General features: G+C 36.6%; 2 protein-coding genes and 1 long non-coding RNA gene across 14 annotated transcripts in view; 2 read left to right on the forward strand and 1 right to left on the reverse strand.

Moving 5' to 3' along the window:
- LOC105666372 overlaps positions 1–7,962 on the forward strand; it is a 31,986-nt gene extending 24,024 nt beyond the window's left edge. The window contains exon 2 of the long non-coding RNA XR_001099241.3: positions 7,594–7,962. This is a non-coding gene — a long non-coding RNA (uncharacterized LOC105666372). The remainder of the gene's footprint in view (positions 1–7,593) is intronic.
- Positions 1–26,480, reverse strand: part of LOC100648766 (basement membrane-specific heparan sulfate proteoglycan core protein) — a 249,112-nt gene that overhangs the window by 191,345 nt on the left and 31,287 nt on the right. The window lies entirely within an intron of this gene.
- Positions 16,274–22,179, forward strand: LOC100647158. Of its 3 annotated transcripts, none has more exons than XM_003399996.4 (6): positions 16,274–16,413; positions 18,389–18,645; positions 18,853–19,116; positions 19,839–19,972; positions 20,055–20,220; positions 20,706–22,179. In XM_003399996.4, exons 2-6 carry the CDS (start codon positions 18,391–18,393, stop codon positions 21,102–21,104), a joined length of 1,218 nt encoding a protein of 405 aa, XP_003400044.2. In that variant the 5' UTR covers positions 16,274–16,413; positions 18,389–18,390; the 3' UTR covers positions 21,105–22,179. The 3 variants fall into 3 exon arrangements, with proteins under 3 accessions (XP_003400044.2, XP_012170676.2, XP_012170677.2); XM_012315286.3 differs by lacking the exon at positions 16,274–16,413 and adding an exon at positions 16,438–16,561; XM_012315287.3 differs by lacking the exon at positions 16,274–16,413 and adding an exon at positions 18,145–18,169.

A 26,480-nucleotide genomic window follows, 5' to 3' on the forward strand; every position in this document is an offset into this window, starting at 1 on the left:
TGCTGCAGACTCCGATAAACCTTCGATCGTGCAATGACGTTGGTCGACCAGCAGCGATTTTAACCTGGCTGCTTTAACAACCACGGGGCCGTTTCACCCTCGTCTGTTCACCGGCCACACCGATTTAATGTTATCCCTTTGCCTGGTTTAACGTACGATCAAAACCGTCTATCGGTTAGGTAAACTATGCAAATGGCGTCAATGCATAGCCTTCTCTCCTAGTCACAAAAGAACTATCGAACGAACTGTGTGTAATTTCGTCGTTAAATATCCGTCGGAGCGAATTTCTTGCTTGCACAAACTTCATAGTTCCGTCTATCATGCTGGCACGTGTCGGTTTGGAAGTTTAGTTTCAAGCGAGGTCAACCATTTCGAACAAACCAGTTTTCCAATTACGTATGACGTCAAGTATCACTGCCGTTTCAGTTAACCTTGTACTTTGACTGCGGTTTACTTACGTAACGAATTGTGCTCATAATTAGGATTACGAGATGGCTTCTTGAGTGACGAAAATTGAGGAAGAATGTCGATCAATGGCTTGGACACGATAGTATTCTATTGACTGTTAAGATTAATGCACGAGAATAGGATGGAAATCAACGTTTCAGTATCTAAATTTCAACGTTTAAATTTCAATAGAATAAATCTAAAGTTTCCCCTACACCAGAAGAACATGATAGGTGGTATTTTCCACTTCTTACAGTACGACAGATTTAAAATTCAATGCGTTGTGCCGTTTTATATTAAAATATTCTCTTTCGGTTACAAAATGACATTGAAATAAAAGAAGCAATAAAACTTATTGTATTTTTTCTTATCTTCAAATGTAAACGAACATGATACAGTCTCGCAAAATTATTCCAAGAGAAAGAGCAAGAGGATATTAACCCCTTAACCTACGATTTACGTTCGAGAATTTTGGGCCGAAAACGATCGCCGTGCTACGGGCTATGCCCATAACATTTACGTTTGGTCCCTTCATCTACTACGGTCTATGCCCGTAATATTTACGTTTCGCCCGATCATCGTACTGCGGGCTATGCCCGTAGTTGTAGGTTAAGGGGTTAAACCCAAGGAACGTCACATACTCATCTCTATGTTAGTCGGTTAGATATTTCTAACTTCTGTCAATGGCCCAAAGCAATTCCTGGAACGAGGAAATTCTGATTCACAGTTCAAGTCAATGACCTAGATATGCCAATGTTACACCGGTAGTTGATGTAGAAACACGTAATTATGACAATCTTAATATTAAGCTATTATATTTCCTTCCAAATTTGGAAAAAATTAAATACACAACATACACAATCTGCATTAAATACCAACGTTTTATCAAACACAGAAGATACCACCTAACACCTTTAAACGATAGTGTCATTACACTAATAGTTAAACACTGGACAGTAGTAAACAATTATTCGCTGCAAAATCTACTATTCTAAATCTAACGTTAAATACACTCGGTGCAAGAACGTGGTGTATTTATCTGTATATTGGCCAGTTAGATATTTATAACATCCAGTGGCGGTCGAATGGAAACTGTATTGTCTCCGTTTCATTATTTGTCGCCAACATTGCAAGAGGCTTGGTCATACGGCGCATTGTTTCACATTGCTCGGATTAATCATAACTATGCCCGTAAGCCAGGCGCAAATTAATGTCCACGATCATTGGTACAAGGACGTCCGGGTTTTCCACGACAACGAAATCGATAACAAGGCGAAACGAAACCGGATACCAGCCCTCGGGCCGGGTATTAATCATAGATATCGTGGATAATCCCGCAAATTTCGGGGTTTGGGGTCCACGAAACGAGATGAAACCTGGGAGAAGAGGAGAATCGAGGATATTCCTGGGCGTCATCTTCAGCTCGACTTGGCCTGATTATATCCTATCGTAGTCGGTGAACCGTGAACTAATGCAGCGGCTGGGGATTTATGATATTCCCTGTTAACTGTGGACCAAATCTAACATTGCCCATAGGGCGAACCGGCAAATGGCAAAATCAAATCCAGCGTACCGTTTTTCAGTAGAATCCTCCTTGTACATGCTGAGTACGAGCTAAAACTTACGATTAGAAGAAGAAATTCACGAATCAGGTGAATTACGAGAAACTTTGACCTAGATCAGTTTGTAACGTGAACAAGATCATTTCGTTGACTTGTGTTGAAGTAATTACTTCAAGAAAAACTCTATATCTTTACTTTTGTATATCCGTGTCCTGTTACGAAGAGAATAGAATTTAATGAAAAAAGATTCAAAATAAGAAGAGGTTCATATTATTGTGCTCTTGAATATAAATTTTGTTTTGTGTCACAAGGTCGAGAAACAAAAGAGCTATAAGTAGATTTTCATTGCTGTTTCTTGTAGCCTCCAGCTAGAGTTACACACCAAGGTTAACTTTTTGGTAATGTCCTTTGCTATAAATATATGAACGTGATCCCTATCCTTCTTTCTATTGTATTGTAACATTGTAAGAGTGAGGATCTGTATCAGCATACACTATACCTATACTTATACCTATACTTATTTCAATATATTTTTTCTATTACAAATCCATCCACTCGTTCCTCTATCAGTCAACCTCAACAACTTGCAAGTGGTGTGTAGATCACAATCTTATTATCAGAAAAATCCTTAACAATCATTTTCATAAATGGTTTTGATTCTTCATAACAAAACGTAATTTTGACTCTATTCGAAGCACTATAATTTCCAAGTGACTATTAATATTAATGACAAGAACATGACGACTTCCCGTAAATTCCTAATAGCTTTAACAGTCAATAATATAACCTTGGCAATGCAGTGCATAATTTCCAATTGATTTGAATACCTAATGGCACGACATTGATCACTCTTTGTGATTTTCAAGTGACTCAGATTGCTAGTAACACGAACTTGATGATTCTCCACAATCCACGAATGGTTTAGACATTCAGCGACACGACCTCGTTGACCTCTCGCGGCCTTTGAATGACTTCGACCTGCAATGGCAAAACCATGCTGCCTTTTTATGGCCACCAAACGATTTTCACGGATATTCCAATGAACTCGTCTTATAGGTCACATCTTTGGTGTTATCACATTGATAAAAAGAATAAGGTCAAAGGTACTTATCTCGAGTTGTGCCTTCTGCTATTAACGCGCGATAACAAAGAATTTCTTAGTAAATGCACAAATTAAATAAACTGAAACTAGCAGGATAATCTAATGGAACGCAAAACACGGAAAGTCTCTGATAATTGTGCTCTACGTAAGCATACTAAGCACATCGAGTGTCATTACGATCTAGTTATGAACGTCATGATAAAACAGAATTGTCTGATGTGGTTTATATCGAACAGTCGGCCGGACGATTATTACGTTCGTCATTAATTTCATTGTCTATCTATCACGTTCAATATGCAATATGTAGAATATATCGTGTAACAATAGCCGTGTAACATCGAGAACTTCAACGGGAATGTTTTAATCGTACGAAATACTTGCGAAAATTTATGCGATGTAACATTTCTGACAATGATGTAAGCCATGTCATTGATTCCCACACAGAATCGAATAACACGTAATATCGGTTAAAATTATATTACGTAATTTTACGATTTTGAAAATTATCCGACGAATGATTACGTAAGCGATAGTAACACACGAACACCTACCTTTCTTCGCATAGATCCAACATTTCCGGTAACAAAGACTCAAGGACTGTTAAGTTTTTCTCCACGCATTGTGAATACATTTATTTTTCTTCGCAGAACGTGTCAGTTTTTCGCACGACCAACTTTTCCATCAGACGAACGCTTGAAACGCAATCCATTTTCCAACGTCTTCGTTTAAAACGTTCGTCATATTTTATCTTCCCTTCCATTCTACTTTCATTCTGAATACTTTCCTTACCACTCACGCGTACGATGCCATTTTAATTGCTTAATTCGTATATTCTTTATAAAGGTGATTTCGTACAATAATTTGTTAGTTATTTAGGTAATCCATACAGTCAGGACAAATAGCGGCAATAGTTATCAATGAAGTTTCATTCAGTATTAACTGTTTACGCAAAAACATAACAATTTCAATTATTTACCAAATGATCTACGTACCGTAGAGGTATTTAATAAGTGTAATCGATGTATATAAAATTATGTAATACTAGTTCGATTAAACTTTATTCCTACGTACTTCTTAGTTTGGTTGTTTGAATGTTAAAAGTGGAGATACAGGAATTTCGTTTGAGTTCGATAATAAAAAAACGTTAAAAAATTGGGAAATAAAACGATGAATGAAGCGAAGATAAAATTAAAAACATAATGTTTCAAGTTAAAAAATGTTATCCTTGAATTTAGAGATATTTTCATCGGAATGATATTAGACCCATGCCTCTCTGCCTTTCTGTAATTGTTATGGCTTTTAAATTAAATAGACGTCTTGCTCGAGATTGGAAACTTCAGACAGTAGTCGCTATTATCTTGCACCTGTTGTAAGAACCGAGAAGACAGTAGCCGATATACAAAGCAGAAGGGTCCCTGATTCGAGATCGAAGCCCATTCAGGGACAAAGCCATTTCCGGGATCTGAAATTGAGATTTCAGAGTTGTTCGGGGCGTGATTCGACTTCCCAACTTGATAGCGATCGGCCGTTTATTTTGGTTTCCCCTAATAAATTTGATCATGTACAAAGTGATCCCATGAATCCATAACACGAGCGTCTTGCATTTGTTCTTATGGAAACCATTCAAAAATCTCTATATCCATGATGCGAATTAAATAAAATTTTGTTAATTAAATCCTCGAGAATAATCAATGAACCGTGGATTTTTATGCAAATTCATATTTTTATCGCAGAGGAAAAACTGAAATCTAAGAAAATGCTTTGTTTCATACTCGAGGTTACATTTTATTAATAATATTTGTCTAAGTATTTTATTTTGTATACTTTTACACATTATGCATATTCTGCACAGTATTGAATATTAAAATTTCCAATAAATGCATAAATATCCGCAGTTTAATATATATTCCACTTCGGCGAACAGCAATTTTTCTATCTAATTTTGCTATTATGATCGATAACTTGTACACAATATTAGCTATCGTAATTTACAGTGGTTCATTAGTGACAATAATTGCCGTCGATTATATAACAACGATGATAAACGATGTTCTCACGTAACCACGCGATCGAACAGTGTCGTAGTACGAAAAAAGTAAACGTAACACGGATACGTTAAAAGCGAGCGAGAAAAGAGGGAAAAAGAAAACGGCTGTACAAATGCGTTCGGGTCATGAATGAGCAATTAACCGTGAAAATCCCATAATGGGCCGTTCGTTTTATAACTCCGTCCATTATCGACAGGAAATTAATGTCACGAAGGAACGCGGCTCGTATTTCACGGATTTTGTCCGATAAGAAGCGGTTTTCGTACTTTCGTAATCGTCTAGAAACATAATTTACGAAAGTAGAAACGACCAGAAATTCAACCTTAAACTGTAACATCTAAATTCGACTGCGACGATACGTTATCGTTATCGTTGACTGTATCACTGACGCATTAATATTGACTTTTTGTGTTTATAAGTACTTTAATTCTCTGAAGTGGAACGTCGATCGAACGTTCTATGACTGTATACACACATCTAGATCTTTGTACTGATTATATTTGTTTTAAGAATAAATAAAATATTGTATCGACTGGTCAAATTGGCTACCAGCGATAGGCAGGACAGAATACAATTTTTTCTCAGAAAAATAGCAAACTAGAAGTAAATAGCGAGAAATATACAGTATGCGTGTTTTATGAATAGTCATAAATTATGAAGCGATATAATAACGTTTAAATATGGTTAAATTTGTGTAGAAGTTTGAAAACGATCAATTTAACCAGCAGTGGTAGGTTTAGTGTTAAGATATCTCGATCTCTAATCTTTTATGGTCAATATTCATCGATGATAATTGAACGAGCACTGTTACCGTATTGCCTTCCAATAATAATCGAATCAGCTGTACCAATCTAAAGCCATTTCACTCGTCGAGGAGTCATTGCAAACACCATTTCACCAACTTCTTAGCAGACTCGAGGGCTCGCCGAGCCAACGACACTTTACCGATCAGAATCTCGATGCTTTCGATGCCTCGATGCTCGTAGAAATTTCTTCAGTATGAAATCAGGCCAAACAATCATCTAACGTAGCCTTCGGTGCTTCCTCTATTATATTGTATGTAGATACTGTACGGGCGCGTTTGCCTCCGGTACTTCGTCGACTTGGACGCGAACGTTGTGTATTTATATAACTATGAATATCAGTATATAGTAATAATAGTAACAAGTCACTCGTGTTTTAATGAAAACTAGACGTGTAGCCGGATATAGTACAATGTACGTATGATAATTCGATGTTTGTACGATGATGGCTGTGCTGATCGACCGATGTTGAAAGATATATACTGAATGGACGTTAAAGTATGTCTCAATTCATCGAAGATGCGTTCTGCTAGAAAGTTAAAATGAGTATACTGACTGAATGCTACAGTGTCTGTCCGAGCCTTCAAGGTTACTCGGGGCATACGCTGACTGGTTTTCGTCAAAAATTTGTTTTCCAATCGACATCCCGAATATTACGATCACCCTTCCTTTCGATTTCTCTTGGTAAGGGTCGGGAGGTAGCCGAATGCATGTAAAGTGTTCGGTTTTCTTGAAAGGTCGTGCTACCCCGCCAGATCAGATAAGCTCGACAACTTGTACCGTCACAATATGGTTTCAAAGTAACCTTCGGAAATACAGAGGTTATAGCACGTGCCTGTCGATCGAGTGCGAAGTAAACTAAAAATCTTAAATGCAATTGCTCGTGCTCCTTAAGGTTCCGGCTGAAAACTACCTCTCTTTACGATCCTGCTATAAACTTTACTAAGAATATGCTCCAGATGAAACAGATACGGAAATATAGATGCAGATATATATAAAATATACAAAACAATGTACTCGTTGTAATATTTAATAGCAAACTGTTTCAAGAAAAAATGATTAATTCATCATTTTTGGCAGACTTCCTGCAATTTCGTTTTTTTTTTTTAAATACATGGATGAGATTTTCCTTATATCGCTTATCCTTTCATTTTGATTTTGTCAATGAAACGTATAAATTTAATCGAACAAAATAACTAAGGAAATCAATATTTTAAATTATCATTGTACGTGATTAATAGATTCAGTTGAAAACAAATTTCAATTATATTGTGATGTTATATAATATGCGAGGCACGATGAACACAGCTTGGTACGCAATCAATGAAATAACAGGGAAATCATCTCTATCGCGGTAATTAATAATAATCAAACACTCGTGCTGTACATACATATCATTTTTCCTCCGTCTTGATACGTCATAGCAGTGTTATCTAATCGAGTAGTCTGTTTGCAACACTCTGCTAACAAACACGTTACGGCTTGTCATTATTTAGAGAAGATACACACCGCGATAGGAAAGATAAAGAAAATTGCGAGCCTCGACGTGAAATTGAGTGGCTCCAAAAACGAGCCAGCCCTTCTTCCGGGGGCTTCTGTTCTTTTACTGACATCGACTGGAAATTTTGCAGACCCGGCAGGGGGTGATTGGATTAACTTCAACGAAGAAGGGCGCAGCAACGATAACGACACAAAGCGAATTCTTTGAATAAAGTATCCTGACAAGGGGCGAATATCGTAGCAGGCGATCACTTGGAAAATTTTCAAGGCATTGCTGTACGCGTTACATCGAATATATAGTAATATAGAAAATTTCCACTTTAATAAATAAAAACCTACAAATCGTATCCACAATCTCTTCAAGTACATTTTATTGTAACAAAGACTCTGACTGATTATTTCGTTTTGTTATCACCAAATATTATCCCTCTCTATCAGTCAATATGTTCATCAACTTGTCAATCATTGTATGAACGTTAAATAAATTGAATTACAAATCCTTCTGTCACTTTTTAAACGAGAAGGTGAAACTTCGAACGTTTGAAGCGATCATTTGATTTGTATGGTCATGAGTCATGATGCCGTAAGTCATGTACTTCGTGGCGCGTAAGAACAATTCAAAATAACAGCATTTGAATTTGATGGATATGTAAAAATTCGAGTAAATGAAAATGGAAATGTAAAGTTAACGACGAAACAATATTTAGCAGCGATACTTGTCTATTTACCGTATTTTCATGGAATCGGCAGAGTATACATTTAGAAACGACAATTTTATTTGATTTTGGGCACAACACGAATTTCTTGAACCTCTCTATAATATAAAAAATATTGCTGCTTATAATATTAAAATATTGAATATATTGAAATATTGTTCGTTTTAACAATTATACCTATGGCTACACCTAGTAGAACTTTCCCTATTTTATCTATATTATATTAAAATACTTCTTTTCATTCACAAAGTGTGTCACAAAGTCTATCATAAAGTCTTTTTTCCTGTAGTCCTCGATTAGAGTACATCATGTTGAAACTAAGCAAGTGAAACTTTTAAACGATACTGTACATATACAAGCGACATCATATCTGAAAAACGAAATCCTTATTACCTTTTTATCCCACGTTTGTCTTTATTTAATACCGAGCAAGAACATCGAAAAGAATGTAAGTCCCTTTTCCCTATTCTACCTGGCACGTTCGTAGCATCGATCGACTCTCTGTTTCTCTTGCAAATCCGCTCTCTTTCTCTCTCTAGCCATAAAAGCGATAAAAGCGTCTCTTTTCTACGAAGTTCGAACTACAATTGGTAAAAGTCGGCCTGGCTGGGGGTAACCTTTCTCGTCTCGTCGTACAATTGTCTCGAACGGGAAGCAAACGGAGTACGGTTTCGAAGGAGCAGAGGATCGGCCAGGGAATAAACGAAGAAGACTCGAAAGGGATGTCTGCGCGAACGGGATGAACACCTAGGACCTCGGGTTGTAGAAAATGTAACGACTTTATTCAAGCCAAGTGCTTGCAATCGCGTCGCGCGTTTCGCGACGACTTAGCGGCAGCTTTTATTGATATTCGAACTCGATATTCGAACATACCGGGCGATTACGAGCCTTCCAGCAGCGTCTCAGGATCACGTTCGATGACCGCGATAACAGTAAACGTTTATTCTTACGCAGTTACCCAGCGCGTGCTGGTAAAGAAAGAGTTACAAAATACTCTCCCAAGCGTGGCGCATGCCGGTATTACGCCTGCATCCAACAAGAATTGATGCTCCTTTCACCGGTCCCTGGTAATATCGTAGCTCGATGTTCCTGGAAAACGATCCTTCTGGGTACGGTTTCTTTTTATGCTCGCTAATGAATTCCTCGTTACTTCGTGGAAAGACAAGCAATAGTTGTTATACAACTGGGACCTGTATATTTGTGGCACGACACTTTTTGTGGAATTCTTTTTAATAACGTGTGGATAATGTATAGTTTGAAATATCGCATTATCTCATGTAATTTTGTAATTTAGCCTCTAAAGTAGCACTATATGCGAAAGTCATTGTAATTAATCAGAGTTTTTTATATTAACACATCGATATAATTATTAATAATATTTATCCATAGTGTTAATATTTGTTCTACTTTTCTGCGTTATTTGCCTCTTGATAATTCGTTGATTCTTATTCGTGTCTATCCTCGTTCTTTTTCTCTCTTCTTGTATATCATACGCATGTGCATTTGCTGCTCCTTTTTATTTCGTTTCCTTATTTTCTTTTTTCTTTCGTCCTTTTGTTCTTCCGTCAGTTACGTTAATTTGTTATATCAAAGGGTTTATCCTTGTAAATAATAAATAAATAAATGAATGAATGAATAAAAAAGTAAAGTAGAGTAAGTAAACAAACAATACAGTGACGAGTATACAACATACTCACAAGCCTATTTCAAATAAAAGTATATCTACAGCGAAAGATAAAGAAACCTAGTAAAAGCAAAAAATCTAGACAATATATCCAGATAATAGTATCTAAATAATGTATATTTTAATAGCCGCATTATCATTGTGTTTTAATGGCCCGTTATGCTTCTTGAAATATTTTCAAGTCATCTCGAGTGATGAAACGTCTAATCTTAAAATGTTGTCCGCTTTATGATGATAATGTGTCAATGAAATTATGGCTCGATCTGACTTGATGATAATTATATAGACTACGAGTCATATATGGTTAAAAAATTTACATGCTACGATGACTCTCCTTTTTTACTTTTAATTCGTATTGAATAATCTGATATTAAATATATGTGTTTGAGATGTTTACATATGTACTTTGAGATTGACAACGTTAAGATAAGATGTGTCGGCTATCCCTTTTTTCACAGTAGTATTCTCAACTTATCTCTAATAATCAGATATCAAACGATATAATTAAAGTTAACGATATCATAAAAAATTATTTTTTCTCTATAATAATACCAAGCCGTTTGCATTAATCTCTCGATTTCACAATATCCTAAGAATAAAATTCCACTTATCAAAGCTTCAGGGCGTTATAAAAATCGCATCGTATATTCCGCACCGGTTTAAAGCATCATTCGGCGGCCATACGGCGATATCGATAAAACGGAGCGATTGTATATTCACTTCGTATATAGCGATATAATTTTTCATTGCGCAACGGTCCGATAATTTTGCGCGGCGTTCGTATCAAACCGTGACCAATGTTGAGGCGTTTTTTCTCATTGCCTGGCTAATATAGCAACTTGGACCAACGTCACGTAGCACGCCACGCTGAATCATTTATCAAAATCGATGAAATTAAAGATACTAAGGTCGATTAATAACGTTAAACGCATCGATGTCGAGGAAATTTTGAAATTATTTTTTTTCACATTCGGAGTTATTCAGTGGTTCGTAAAAGTATTTCAATCTGTAAAATGCTAATGAAATTTCAAAATATTTTATATTGCTACGTACATATTCATGACAATTTGTTATAAATGATAGAACACTCTTATGAATTCCAATATATTGCAAAAGAAAAACTGTTTAACGAGCTGATGCGAGTTTTTTCTTGAGTAATGATAATAATATCAATTTTTTCTTCATTATCTGTAATGAATGGATTAGTTGAACGCCATACATCAAACGCAGTTGTAATTGCCACTCTACAGTTTCCTGTTTTAGTAAACCCTCTCAAGGTTAAACAGAAGAGACTTGCAATGTATGTAAATTACGATGTGTGTCTATCAATATAGCACAAGCTCAAGGCCGAATCGACGCAAGTAACGTAGCGCCTTTTCACGATGTACATTTAGAGTATATTACATAATGAGGATGTTTCATGTTTATTCCTTTATACGAACCCAAGGCAACATAGAGCTTAACTATATACTCGCGTCCAGGAATATTCCTACGAATTTACCTTTAAGCGCAAATATTGAATTTTCAAGATGTTCATATCATGTGACTACAATCTAACTCCCGATAAGGCCTGAAGTCAATATTTTCTTTGAAGCGTCGTCACATTCTGTTGTTAAAGTTGTCACGATTAATATGTGCATCGGGGAAAAAATTGATGATAAGTTAGAACGTGTCGCGGAGTGAAACATGTTGTAATTTTAGATTTTTAATTATAAAAATAGAGGCAATCTTCTTAAATACGAGTCTTCACTCAACGATGTATTGATCACTTCAATTATTGCTATGGCTTTTGTCGGTTGTATGATTTCATTTTTACTAATATTTAAGAGGGTTTCCTCCTGTAAATATTGCAAAATTTAAGACATTTTCAATTAATTGACCCTTGACTTTATCTCGCCCGCGATAAACACATGTCTAGAGATCGTATCTCGATAACGCAGGTGATCGAGGCTGTCGAGTAGACTGAAACAAAAAAATCGAGAAAATTCTTAATCAGTATGTTTATCGTTGTTGTCTATATCAAACTGAATAATTTATTTTATTTTTATGACGAGTTTCTCGTACTTTCTCGAATGGAATCTCGGAATTCGCAGTTGGAACATCCGCCGTTTTGCCAATATTCAACATAAATCATTTATTTTAGTTCAGACAATAACGACAAGCATACTGACTAGAAATCTTCTTGATCTTTCTGTTTCAGTCCACTCTGAAAATTCATTGAAATCAAAAGAATTCATGAAAATTGTTAAATTATGTAACGTCCATAGAAGAATTCTGCCGCAACATTCTTTTCTGCAGAAGACCTGAATACGTGTACATTATTGAAACATGTACGAAAATCGTCTTCATGAAATCTTCCGAATTATCTTTTCGTGGATTTAAGAAATTTTTTTTTTTGTATCTGAACCATTGTGCTGTTCCCATATGAAAAACCACAGTCACGCAAAAGTAAAATTTGTCACTCGGTTTAAGGAGAAGAATAAAACTAACTGTAACGATCTATCTCTTAAACTATGCACGTGTTGAAGTGTGTACAATAAGAATAATATACTGTATTATTGAGAAACAAAAGAACAACGTTCCACGCGGCATATGATCCAATATTTCGTCGGTTATCGCCGATAGTAATTGGAATTTTCAACGACCAGGTCAGGATCGACAGGATTCGCGGCAAGCGATCGTTGAATAATGTAATTGAAAACTAGTGGACGGCTCTATTTAATCGGCTCATGTAAATAAATCGGCCGGATTGTGACTGGTACGTGCTAGAATTCTAGAATTACGCGCAGCTGTATAATTTTGGTCACGCGCCTGTTTCGCGATTCAGGCCAATCGAATGCATTTGGTATTGCCCTTATCGGCGTTTCCTTCAGAACGATTAAAATGGACAAGGATGAAGAACAGTATGCGAGATCGTATACTCCGCTCGGAGACGCGTATTGAGCCATGTGCCGTGAATGCAATCGCTTCCTATGCCAAGATTATGCATAAAAGTGGCTATAAAATTCCATTGCATACGTTCCTTTATCGCGCCGTTTCACTCTGTTTCACCAATAATAATTGAATGATCGTAGTTCCCCGATTTGTCGTCACGTGTTAACAAATTGAGTGTAATAGTGGCCACAGGCTGCACTTGTAACAGAACCAATCTCGTCCCACCTCTCACAACCTCAAGATTCTCTTTTAAACTATTAACCAGGAAAGAGAAATTAATTCATCATTTGACTACTTATTTCTTCGCGTGAAGGTCTCTTATCCTTTTACGTATAACTTCATTTCTATCTCCGAGCGAGATCATGACAAGAAGACCAGGGAATTTATTGAATTAAAAGAATTACTTATAAAGCCTTCTTTGCCTGTGATGTTCGTTTGCGTGCGTTAAGACTGATTTTACTAAATTTGATTTACTTTTGCCATTACAACTTTCGTTACTAATCATAGGAATTTAAGGTTTACGTACATGCTGGTTAACAGATTAATCGTTAGGTTACTTTCACATGTTGCTTTTACATTACTGTTATTATCAACGTTATGTAATTGCTCTATCAATCGAAGCGTCCTTCTAGTCAAGTTACATTTTCGGAGATAAAAAAAAAAAAAAAAAAATAAATAAACTATAGGTTACGCAGAAATCCAAACATGGAATTTGTGAGCGATTGCAGAAAATATGTGAAGCTTCCTTCACATATAAAAAAATCACCGATCACGCGATAAAAATTAAATAGTTTCATATGGTCATTCGCTATTATGAAACCGTACAATGCTATCCATGACGATGATAATGGAGGCAGCGACTTGTACAGTCGCCGTGATCCCTACGGTCAGATGAGGGGGATTTCATAACAGCGCCAATTGACTTCCTTCAAGCTCAACACAATAAACGTGTTTGTCGGTTACGTAAACGCTTCAAGTTCGCGTGGGAGTATCGCTTTGGTAACACTGACACTGCCTCCAATGGCGACCAGGCAACCAATATTAATCAACGTCGTCTCTATGATCAACAATTCCGCAAGTTGAATTTTGTTCTTCGTTATGCGAATTCTTTTATGTATAAGTCACTCAGAAGCCATTAACTCCATAAATTAGAACAGTAAAGAATTCATCGTTTTACGAATATCGTTCGTTGAAAAGCTTCAGATTTATGATTATTTATGCTACCGTTTTGCTAAGCGTTTTTTTAGCAAGTAGACTGAGTATTTTTTATGCATTTGTGGAGATTTATTAATGGCACAGAAATTTAAATACAGAATTAGGTATAGGATATGAAAAGATATATCAAATATCCAAAGGTAAAATAAATTTTTATTTGGAATTCATTTCTTCGTGTTCGCACGATAAAGAGATAAATTCGAGTAAAAATTCGCAGTCCAACGATAAATAATCTTCTGGATGTGTTACGGATTGTAGATAGCTTTACTGACTATACATATTGCAGTATAGCGTTGTTACAAGGAACATTTCGAAACTTTATTAGCATGCAACGAGCAGTTTCATTAGCGTTACGATTATCGTGATTGCGTGAGTAAAATTTGAAACGAATATGAAAATGTCCATGAAAAATTACAAAAATATTATTAAAATAAAATAGAATATTTCAACAGTCAATTATTCATCATATTATTAAACCGGAATATTCAATAAGACAATGTTTAATCGCACTATTTACATATACATTTAGAGCATCAGTTGATAATTTTATGCGTAAGACGCGTAGACTTATTCTATGTCTTATTCATACCAGTTTTCTTATCTAATCCATAATATTGGCAATAAATGTCTTGTAAATACCGTATAAATTAGCAAATTTCAGCAACGAAATTACAATTGAGGAATTATAATTAAGGAAATCTAACAAGTTAATCATATAACCAAAGCCTTCCTACACGATAATTTATTAATCAATAATATCAGTAAATTGACAAATTAGAAATTGTAGATCAGAGATCATCTTTTCACAATTTTATGATTTTTTGGTCAAAGAATATAATCATGTAGTTTATAAATTATAATTTATTAGGTAAAAATTGACTTTATAAAATTTCATTTATTTTATTACAATACTCGTTAATTATACACAAGGATACTTCCTAATACTTGTAACTTGTAATCCGTAACTAATAAAATTTCATTAATAATATTAATCTCGTTATGCGCGACAAGGCTCAGGTAATGCAATTTGCAATTTATAAAAAGTGCTACTTGATAAATTCAACGTAAGAAGTCGACTGAATAATTAGCTGCGTGATGGTTTAAATTAATAGCTATGGGTGCAGCGGCTACGAGACGAGCTGTATCAATCTCCAATTTAATTTCTTCGCAGTGGATGGATAATCGCGCACTGAATGAACACTATGAATGAGGTGTTTCCAGACGATGAAAACAACGCGCATTTTATCGTTTGCTCTAATCGATCTCTGCCCGTCAAAATCGAGGAAACAATACGATAGAGGCATCCCTATAGGGATGACTTCTGCATTATCATGACGTGTGCCATCGCGAATCTTCCCATCGATGCATTAAAGCTCAATACACTGAATTCCATTGTTATTTTGCAACACTCTTTTCGCACATCGTGAACAAACTATCAAGGCGTCTATCGAACTGCGATCGATCCGCTCATCAATATTTATGACATCTAGCAGGTAGTATTTTCACATAGATTCTATATTTTTAATTATACGAATAAAAATATGAATTTTCATAAATTTCCGCGGTCCATTCATTATACTCGTTGTCAGTCATCGACACTGATTCGCGAAAATATTCGTATATTTATTACAGAAATCTTTTATATATATATTGTAACATGTGATTAATATTAATAATTTTGTTAGTAAAATGTAAAACCAATCTGAAAATGTATACAGAAGTTATCAGACGTTTATTGTAAAAGTATACAACATGAACAGCTATATCGAACGTATAGCAACTTGCCAAATTATTTATACACTTACTTCGGACGATTCTTTATGAATATAAATATTACGTGCATTTATCAATGCAATCCTGATCATCGTGCCTCGTTACAGTAATGTAAAAAATGTTTCGTATGTAATGCATCGAAAGAATATTTTTACGAGTGTTCGAATACTTTCGTCAGCCTAAGTCTGCATCTTATTCATATCAAAATAATTTGCTCCAGATACGCCTTGTCTACGCTAGAACATAAAGGTTAATTGTAAGAGGCATCCGAGATAAGAGTCCAGTTAAAAGCTGAAGAAGTGACACGCTTCTTAAATATTTAGAAAATTGTGATTATCTCCAAGTTACTCGAAACAGTGATTTTTCAAACAGCACTGAATCCGAATTGGCCGTGGTATTCGTCGAGCACATCTTACTCCGCTTAATTGTTATCAGACAGTTTTCACGATAGATGACGTTCACGGTCCGGACAAATTCTGATTGGAGCATAAATAATGTGCGATCGGCCGTATAAAACCTGACACGTCTATTCCGCGTAGCTCACTCCGTATCAGACCTTCACGGAGGCAGAGTGAAGTGATTATTGTTTCGTGTTCGCGTCTTAAATCATTTGCTTCAATCTCTCGCAGGTTAGTGTCCGATGTTGACCTACATTTTTCGTGGTTTCTTGTTTCGTTACGTTCTATCGTGTTGTATTTTGGTAGAGTAACGCGCGAGATTCATCAGTACAAGGTATTAGAAAAAGATTTAAGAAAAGCGAGTAAACTAGTGAAACAGGTACGAGCGTAAGCAATCGTGTTTGCTTTTTTACGACTCTTGTGCTCTTCGAGTTTGTTTAATTCACATCACTCTCGAGTATCTTATTCCGATTGCGTAGAATACTTGGCATGCAAAATATAACTACACAGTGCACGATATAGTGGAAAATCAACGAATGACATTAAACGACGAAGAATTAGAAATTTGGCAAAACTACCGAAGGTTCGGATAATGTCAAAGTAATGCGATGGCTTTCGTGAGCGAACGGAGGGAATAAAAACAATTCGAACGTGCTCAATGGAATTTTAAAACGAAAAGAATTTATGTCCGCTCTAATTGCGTGATTAATGTTTATGTATCATAGTCTGTCGACAGCTTCATCAAACCGAAACTAGTAAATAAATCATTAACGTATATTAAGATATTTAACGATCATAAATTAGCATTAAGTTTTCTTAATTTTGTCGAATCGTGGAATTATATTTTATGCTGTTGGCTGTTTGCGGAACGGTTGTGAGTCATCGCTAGAATCAGAGATCGTTTTATATTTATATACGTACAGTGCCGTGAATAGTTATAGACTCGAATACATTCTCTGCGTCATTTCAATTCAGTCTTTTCGATTCAATATTTTCAAGAAATCATTGATCAAATCATTGATGGATGTTTTAAATGAAATTGATTTTATAAAGGACAAATTGTACGCTACAGGATATCAGGAGATGTTGTATATATATACATATATAAATATATATGTATATACAGTGTTGTGAATAATAACAGACTCAAATACATTGTCTGCGTTATGTATGTATATGCTCTAACTAGAAAAAAAAGTAAGAACCGGATTTCTAAAAGAGGAACGTCATAATCGCTTGCCCTCGATTTCTTCGTTCCTCTCCGCGAGAATAATCAACCGTGCGATTCATACTAAGTGCCCTCGCGTGATCTAAAAAGCGTTCGATAACCTCGAATAGTGGCACAGTTATTTTCAATCCTTTTCAGTTAATCGATATCAAAACGAAACTCCATCGATATACGCAACGAATTGTATACTTTTCCAAACGTTCTCTCTTATCTTCCACTTCAACTCTCGCAACAGCACATTCCACGTGATCGTTGAAACTTTAGTTAAATACACTTAGTTAAAATCCTCTGTATCCATGACCATTAAAAAGTTCCGGGTACACTATTCGACTTCTGATTTAAATCTCTCGAAACGTTCGCGAACTTGCTGGTACAAAAGTTTCTCGTCCTTCGAGAATGTTGATCGTGGCCAAAGACAAAAAAAAAAAGAATGGTAAAAAGAGAAGAAATGAAAAAAAGGAACGCATTCTTTTGTTCGCGTTCCAGAGGGACAGGTCGTAAATTTCCTTAAAATACCACGATTCGATCGTGTTCGATGGAACCTTCGGCAGTGAAACGTGCTGCATCGCGCGGAAACCGCCGAAAGGGGAAATCAGGAGGCGGGATGAAAAGGAGACGCCTCGTTCCATTACGTTTCTAATTGAAACAGCGATCTCGAACGCGAGAAACGATCCCTGTGAATATCGAGGCTCGAAGAGGAAATCGTCGAGTCGAAAGGGACTACGAATGGAAGAAAGAGAGGCGAATGTAAATATATATGTACGTATTTATATGTATATAAAGAGAGAGAAAGCAGATGAGAAGGTTAAAAAGAGTGGAAAGGAAAGAGGGACGAAAAGAAAATGGAAGGAAACCGCGATATCGTAAATCTGGCCGTGAACAATAAGTTATCATAAGGGATCGTTTCCGTGTTTTCTGACGCTCCACCAAGAACAATGATTCACTGATGAAATTCTGCAATTCCGATTCCAATTTCAGAAATGGCCCACGAGACACTGACATGGCTGAACGCCGACTTCACCGAGAGGGTCCTACGATTCGCCGAGCTAGACAGTACCATCCATGTGACCGATATAGTTTCGAAACCTGCGACTGCCATAGGTGACAACTACGCTAGTGATCTAGTCAGAGTGGTGGCGGAGTTCACGCGAAAAGAGGGCAAAACTAAGGTCAAAGAAAAAAAGTCGCTTTTGTTCAAGTTCGAGCCGATAGCAGAGGGACCAAGGAAAGAAATGGTAAACACATACAAATGAAAATTTTTCAAAGACACTTTCCTAAGTAACCGAACAATAAACTTACTAATCTAAAAAACTATCTTTGCGATCTTTTAATTATTAAAAATGGTAGAATGTGTGTGGAAAGGTTGTACTTATAAAGAACGAGGATAGGCGACTTCAGATCTTATATTATCTCATGACAGATATTTCTGAACGTTTTCTAAGATCGTGGACATACAAATCTTCGACTTTGAAATCTTCATGATGACAAATACACTGCGAAAGATGAACAAATTGTTAGGCAATCGTTTAAGTGCACGAGCTTATTACGTAAAAATGGAACGACCGATGTGTTTGATACTGGAGGATCTGGCTCCACTAGGATTTCGTATGGCAAATCGTCAACTTGGTCTCGATATGGATCATTGTAAACTGGCTATTCAAGGATTGGCGAAATTCCATGCTGCATCGGTCGCCTTATGCGAGAAGGTAATGATTATGCCGAATGATAAATTTCAATTTATAAATCCTAATTAAGCTACGAATTTTTATGCATGTTAGTATCTTGCTTGTGAATACGATTAAAAGAATATGATATTGACAGAAAATTCTATCATTTATCAAATATGAGAAAGAGCTATCGTAATTTCAATATTTTTACATTTTTGCATCTTTATTCCCATAGATGCGTAAAGATCCGTAATGTAATCCTCATATTTACTATTAATCTTTTCAATACTCACTAAAGTAACATAGTTTGAAGGCCATGATTTGATCATTTATATATGTACCTATATGTTTCCTGTATATTTCAATTTGTCTTATTGTTCTTACGTTAATCTTTAAATCACTTCTGACTCCTACATGAAACAATTTTTCGAACCAAGACTACTTAAGGCTACATCACAGTGTGAAAGGTATTTCTCTTATAATTTGATTTTCAATTACACATTTAGCACACCAAACAGGTCATTGTCCTTATACATTTCTCTTCGTTTGGCTTAATAGTAAAATTTGTATAAAATATCTTTCCGTTAGGCACAGATACCAACAAGCTAAAAATGTATTTTTTATCAGCTGCAATATTGAATTATAAGCAGTAAAATAGTTAAGCAAATTAATTTTTCTTAATACTAATTAATATTGATATTTAAAAAAATAGCAATTAAGAGAAACTGTGTTAAATACTTCGATAATGTGTGCTTCCGTAGGAACCAAAACAAAAAGACTTATATTGGAAAGGAATGTTCCATGAGACAAGTACACAGGACGTAGTGAAGTTCTTTAAAATCTCGTGCACCTCTCTTGCAAATGCAATGGAAAGCTGGTCACAAAATGGAAAAAGGTGAAACTAATAAAAACACGTAATTATTATACTATTGGAAATGAATCGATGACGACGTGTCGAAAGTTCCTGATGTCTCCAGGTACGCGGAAAAAGTTAAGAACTTCTCTGAGAAAATGTTTGAAAGGGGCTTGGAGTCAATGAGACGCAAGGACGATGAGTTCAACGTCATTAACCACGGTGACGCATGGACGAACAACATGATGTTCCGATACGACAAAAACGACAAACCTATCGATCACATCTTCGTAAGTAACTACATATACCTTTTAAACACATTCTCATCATTTCACGTTACGCACTACGTATTCGGTTATTCAACTCGACGATTCAATTCAACACAGTGAGATTACTAAACGTTATTAACACTTTCCATTACATAATAATCGTGTTGCATAACGTACCATGTTTAATTAATTTGACAACACGGTATTACTAAACATTTAGTTTAACGCGAGAGACCGAGAAGCAGCGAATCGAAAGATCCTGATTTCACGTTGGTAGAAGACGCTGCATTATGAATAATGCAATAAATCCCATTCGATCGCGTTTAGGTACATTCCCCACCTGTCCCGTGGAGACGAGGGCCTACGGGCACAAACTCTCGACTACGATGATTTCCTAAACACGAACCCCTCGTATGCTTCTTTCGTTCCTCGTCGCGTTGCACAGATTTCATTTCCAATTCAATTCGTACCGGTTCACATCGATCGAAATTCGATCGACATTGCAGGTGGATTTCCAAATCTCTGTCTACACTTCACCGGCAATCGACCTGCTCTACTTCCTCAACACTAGCGTCAACGAGGAAATTTCCAACAACGGTACCGATTCTCTAGTCGAAGAGTACCAGCGAACTTTGGTTGCCACCATGAAGCAAATCGGTTGCAAAACGCAACCGCCTACCTTGAAGGAAATACAGAAGCACATAAGCGAACGACTCGTATACGGGATGATATCATCGATGAACACGTTGCCGTTCGCTTTGGTTGCTAAAAAGGATGCGCAGAGTCTGGACAGCTTGCTGGAAAATATGGGCAATTATCATCATCCTGGATACAATAACCCGCTGTTCCAAAGGATATTGTTAAAACGATTAGAGAAATTCGAAGCAGCAGGCTTATTAGATTAACATATAAAGCCTAAACTAGGATTTTGATTATACACAACTACGACAGAGTTAACCAGTTTTCGGAGAAATATTTTTTACAAATGTTTTCTACCGTAGGCAATGTTTTAATATAGAAGTATTTCAGTATATTAAAAGTATCTTATTTAGTTTTTCATTGAATTTTCATATTTTGCAAATGTTTTAATTAGAGTTATGCACTATTTCTGTTTAAATTTGATAATTACTTCTACGTACGAACGTACACGTTGTGCACTGTTGATGGAAGCAATGAGAGAAGAAAGAGATAAAGTACAGACGAGCTTTAAACTGAAAAACATTTCATTAATTTTCTAATTAATTGCATGGTACGTGATATCTTTTATACAGCGTGCCTTCTTGATTTTTACTCTGCATCAGGTTCTCGTTGCTGCCATTATGCATCAACTCAGCCGTCAAAATTCTCCGTTATTTTCGTTCGATGGTACTAGACCTCAGAAGGCTAGGCAGGAAAGGGTTAGCTAACTGCATATTGTATTTAGGTATTACGTTGTTGGTTGTGGAATCGCCGTTTGTTGTAAATTATAGTCATTCCAACGCTGTAACGAGCTTACAATGGTACTCGTTTGTCATTATTTAGTCGAATTTTAACATTATCGTTACAAGGCTCATGAAACCAAAGTTCAACGTCTTTCGTAGGCAACGTAAGATAAGATTAGTCGGTTTAACAACCAGTAATTCAATTTACGAAATATTTCTTAGTCCACCAGTCGATAGTACAAATTCAGCAATACAGTATCATAAGTTTCGTCGAGTGTAATATATTAGGTCATCCCATAAGTTCGTGCCGACTTTTGTGTATACATCTCATGTGTCGATTTATAAACATACGGCGATAAGGGACCAATGCACTTGAAAAATGGGAAGAAGTAGTACAACGAGAGGGACATTACATTTTTTCATGAAACTGAAAAGTATGTAAATAATCTTAACATATATAACCGCTCGAAAAACGGAACGAACTTATGGGATGACCTAATAATTAACATGGTATTAAACTAGATGTTAAATGTCAGACTCGTACAATCGATAGCGAAAACTAAGACAAAACGATTATTTTTGTTTTTCGTGTTGTCTAATTGTCAACGTAGCAAGTAACGAATCAATCACTTTATACTTTGTATATTATCAACACTGGCATTGTTTCCCTTTGGGTACTACAAAAAAAAAAAAAGAAGAACACAACGAATAAAATAAATGAATAGTATCCACTTTGCTCATTCATCGTTATATTTTATTTATTTCAAAAGAAAAAAAAAAAGAAAGAAACAAGAAAGAGAATGGAAAGAAAGAAAGCAATAACTTTACCTTGATTTTACATATGAGATAAGTCTTCAATGAACTTTGTCCCTTTTTTCATTCTCCCTTGTATTATTCACGCTGTCATTGAAACAGTCATTGTGTCACACGCGTAAATCTTCCCTTGGCTGGAGCGGGGAAAGATTTAGGAGCGAATTGCACTTTCGCAACGTGCAAACGAAACGTGTCGTGGTGTTTTGAATAAATGTCCGTGTCACGTTTCCTCGCGTATACCGTATGACCGTTTCGGTGCGGACAAAGAGAAGCCTGGACGATGAAATTGCTGTTGAACATGCGTTGCACACCGCGCATACCTATTTTATGGATTAATTGCACTTTCAGAGCGGTGCCGCGGGACTGACGGGCAAATCTACGGACGAACACGGGAACGGAAACTCGGATGAAAAAAATACGCGGTACATTTTCGTGGTATGAGGAAAATCGTTTCCAATTTTCCCTGAAATTCTTCCGTCTAACACGATAAAGCTTCCTGTTTCATACGTATGAAAGATTAGTCGGTTTACGCTTGACAAAATGCGCCATGATCACCCCTGATGTTCATTTAGTTGTGAAAAATTTAAATAAACAAGAATGAAACCGTGTGCACGTCGGGTAGAAAGATATAATAAATAAACCGCGGATTTTTAAGCAAATTTATATCGAATGGAACTTAGATATATTTGTTTTAATTATTAACAACTGAATATTTTATATATTTTTGTCACATGCGGCACAATCCGTGCACCTATTATATGCACGCAGAATAATAATAATTAAAAAAAAAAAAAAATATATTCGAAATAACGCACTTGTTATAATATTTCCAGGATGACGTTCTCTATCTGGATTTCATTTTTTAACACGATGAAATGAATTTGCATAAGCGAGGGTTTAATAATCACGTTTGCAAATATTTTTCAGTCGGATACAAATCTAAAGAAAGAGAGGCGAGATCGAACGAGCTGCGAGATCGATTCGAGCGCGATATCTATGTAAATTATTCTCGAAAAAATTATTTCCTCCATGACAACGTGAAAATAAATGTTTGATAGGAACATATTAAAAACGGCCGATCGAAATATTTGAAAGGCATAATTAAACATCGACGTGAAATAACAATGGAATATGAATAATAATTATGCGACAGCGACAAGATTCAAGTACAAAAATTGCAATCTATTACACGAAAATTATTCCTGCACTTGCTTTTTCTCTTTCACGCTTTATCTCTCTCTCTCTCTCTCTCTCCTTTATCTTCCCATAATTTCAATATTTGTGTCGCTGGAAAATTAACGGACAATTAAATTCGATACACAGTATCGTTGAAATGACACGCGTGCTCAGACTGTTATTCGAATGAAACACGTATATTGATTTCATATACAGATACGCGATACACTTGCCAAAGCAGCTTGGTAACGAGCTGGATTCAAAGGATGATTTGTACAAATCACAGCCGTTTGTACGTCGCAATGGCAAATCACTTATTTCAAACGCGAACGTCTACTCTAAGGGAGAGAGCTGTTCGTAGAATTGTTCAACGAGCCAACCGCACAATGATTCGGCAATTCCGGCAATATCAAAGCAATTTCTCCGCTCGCTTCGCCAACCAGCCAGTACTTATGTAATAATAATTACTGAAAGTACTTTCTGCTTTCTTTGATACGGATCAGTTATTAATATCGATTCAGTTCTCGTCAATAGATAAATCTTTTAAACCCCAAGTTTCATACCAATAGCCGTCGTCTCTTTCTCTCTCTCTCTCTCTCTCTCTCTCCTTTATCTTCGACCGAGATTCACGAAGAGATTATCGGAAAGCAGAACGGTCGAACCTCGTGAATTCTCTGGCCGATTTCGATGATTTATCTGGCCGGGGTCATCGACCTCTTTGCGTTGATCGAGTGCGGTCAGAGATATTACTGCGGACCGTGTGAAAACGCATAGATTCCGTGAACACCGCGGCAGGCATCATGGAGAACGCGATTAACTCTGAAAGCTAATTAATATCTTCGAAGCCCCGGACACGCGTTTCGCCTTTCAATTAAATCGAACTTGTGTGTTTGTCCGTGAGCATATTTATGCATGCGCGTGTACGTGACGCGAAACAAACGATCAAATTAATCACCAGGCGATTGCTATCTCCGATACCTACACCGAGATGAACTGCCATTAATCGGATCTTGCGTACCTGGCTCCACGAATCCCAATCTCTTCTTCTTCGTAACACAAAGCTGTTTCGTTAGCCGAGTATTATGAAAATGAAAGAAAGAAATTTCCAATATTATCAACGACTATCCGTGTCGTACTATCCACTGCTAAGATCTTGCGTACAATTTTGCCATTATCACCGTACCACGCAAATACAATACATTCGCTATTCGGATGTTTGATCTGATAACTATATTTACGTTCCATTGGTTCCGTAATATTTCAACTACATTATCTACATATGACGAATATAAATATGAATTATCTATGATAGAATATGAATAACTTTCGAATAAATCGAGATAGACGTGTTTTATTTCCGCATGTTTCCTTTCTTTCCGCTTTCTTTTTCATACTTACCGTTATCTGGAAAACTGCTTAGTTTCGATGGAATAGAATAGAAACAGGGGGTGGGTAAAATTCCAAGAAACAACGTCGAGACATCTTCATTACCTCATTTCCACAAATTCTGAGCGTTTCGTAAAATTTCCATCTCTGACGAACGGGCAGATATTTTTTCGTTCCGAGCCGACGATGTAATTAAGAGTGAGCTTTCATTTTCAGAGACGAAATTGGTCGGCAAGACAAATTTTCCACGCAGGATGCCTATCGCGGTTAATTTTATGTTCGAGTATCTCAGCAACAGGAGTGGAATCATTTCTACGAAGACAAATATCGTCGGCCACAATCGATGGAAAGCCTTCAAGACGAGTTGGTGCTTGCTATAGGCCGCGGCGATATCGACGAGACGGTAGACATATCGTCCAATAGAGTAAGTAATAGGCAATTTCGATAACAAATAAGTTGCTGTAATATCGTTGCGGTAATATCATTAGTCAATGTCCTTTCGCCTTGCTATGCATTGATAAAATGACATCAGCGACCGCGATCAGTCATGTCTCTCATCGCGGTTCTGCCTTGTAAAACCTGAAATCTCGCTGAGGAAATTTTATTAGCCGCTTTGCCATGAATTAATTTCCATCACAAATCACCGCACGATGAATTGATAGTCGAGCAATTCATAATACACCGCGGCACACGGTATTGCATTTTAATCATTTCTTTCTTTCTAATGTTTCTTCTAAAACATCGTTTGAACATTAAAAAACAAAAAAAGAAAAAAATAGAAAACGGAGATTCTAATCGTATCGCGTGGGTTGTTTCCAGGAACTCGTCCAAGGGCAACGTTTCTAGATGTTGAATGGTACAAAAACTCAAATGTACAATCACAAAAAAACCTGCTTCTCTCGCGAAAGTTCATCGTTTAATCCTTCCGTTTGGAGAATCCGCGAGGGCCAGTGAAGCAAAAAATTACGAGAAAGCAAGAAAACAGAAAAAAGCAGGTCTGTACGGAAGATAGGGATGAAATGGAAAGCGGGAAAGGAGGAGGGAATCGAAAATTGCTGTCATTGCGACGAAATTGAAGCGCACATAGTGCTCGTCCAACAATTGCCACGTTCCGTTGTTTCGAAACGTCATATGTGTTTTGCCTTTGTCTCGAGCAACTGATGCGGTATCACGTGTATAAAAGTAATATCTGTTGTGCGAGTACGTACTAGTCAAAGGAGTCTTGGCATTTGAGTTATAACGCCTCACGATGACGTTGCTGCGCAGTATAGAAATATCTGCGAAGCAGACGAGAGATCCGCGTTTGTATATATTCCACGTCTGTATGCGCGCTTGTCAGGCACAGAGGGTTGATAAACGCTTCCTGGTACCACCCCTGCGTTTTCACTGGCATCTAGACGACCCCAGTCATCCTCCACGGTCACACTCACCCCGGTGTCGCGGTATTCATAAACTACTCAGACAACGTCTGAAACTTTGCACGCG

Source organism: Bombus terrestris, chromosome 13 (genome assembly GCF_910591885.1).
Source record: "Bombus terrestris chromosome 13, iyBomTerr1.2, whole genome shotgun sequence".
In the NCBI taxonomy this organism is placed as follows: Eukaryota; Metazoa; Arthropoda; class Insecta; order Hymenoptera; family Apidae; genus Bombus; species Bombus terrestris.

Coding starts and splice junctions, on each gene's coding strand:
- LOC100647158 (XM_003399996.4), top strand. CDS start 18,391: ATGGCCCACGAGACACTGACATGGCTGAACGCCGACTTCACCGAGAGG. Junction 18,646..18,852: donor AGGGACCAAGGAAAGAAATG/GTAAACACATAC, acceptor ACGTTTTCTAAG/ATCGTGGACATACAAATCTT. Junction 19,117..19,838: donor CGGTCGCCTTATGCGAGAAG/GTAATGATTATG, acceptor GTGCTTCCGTAG/GAACCAAAACAAAAAGACTT.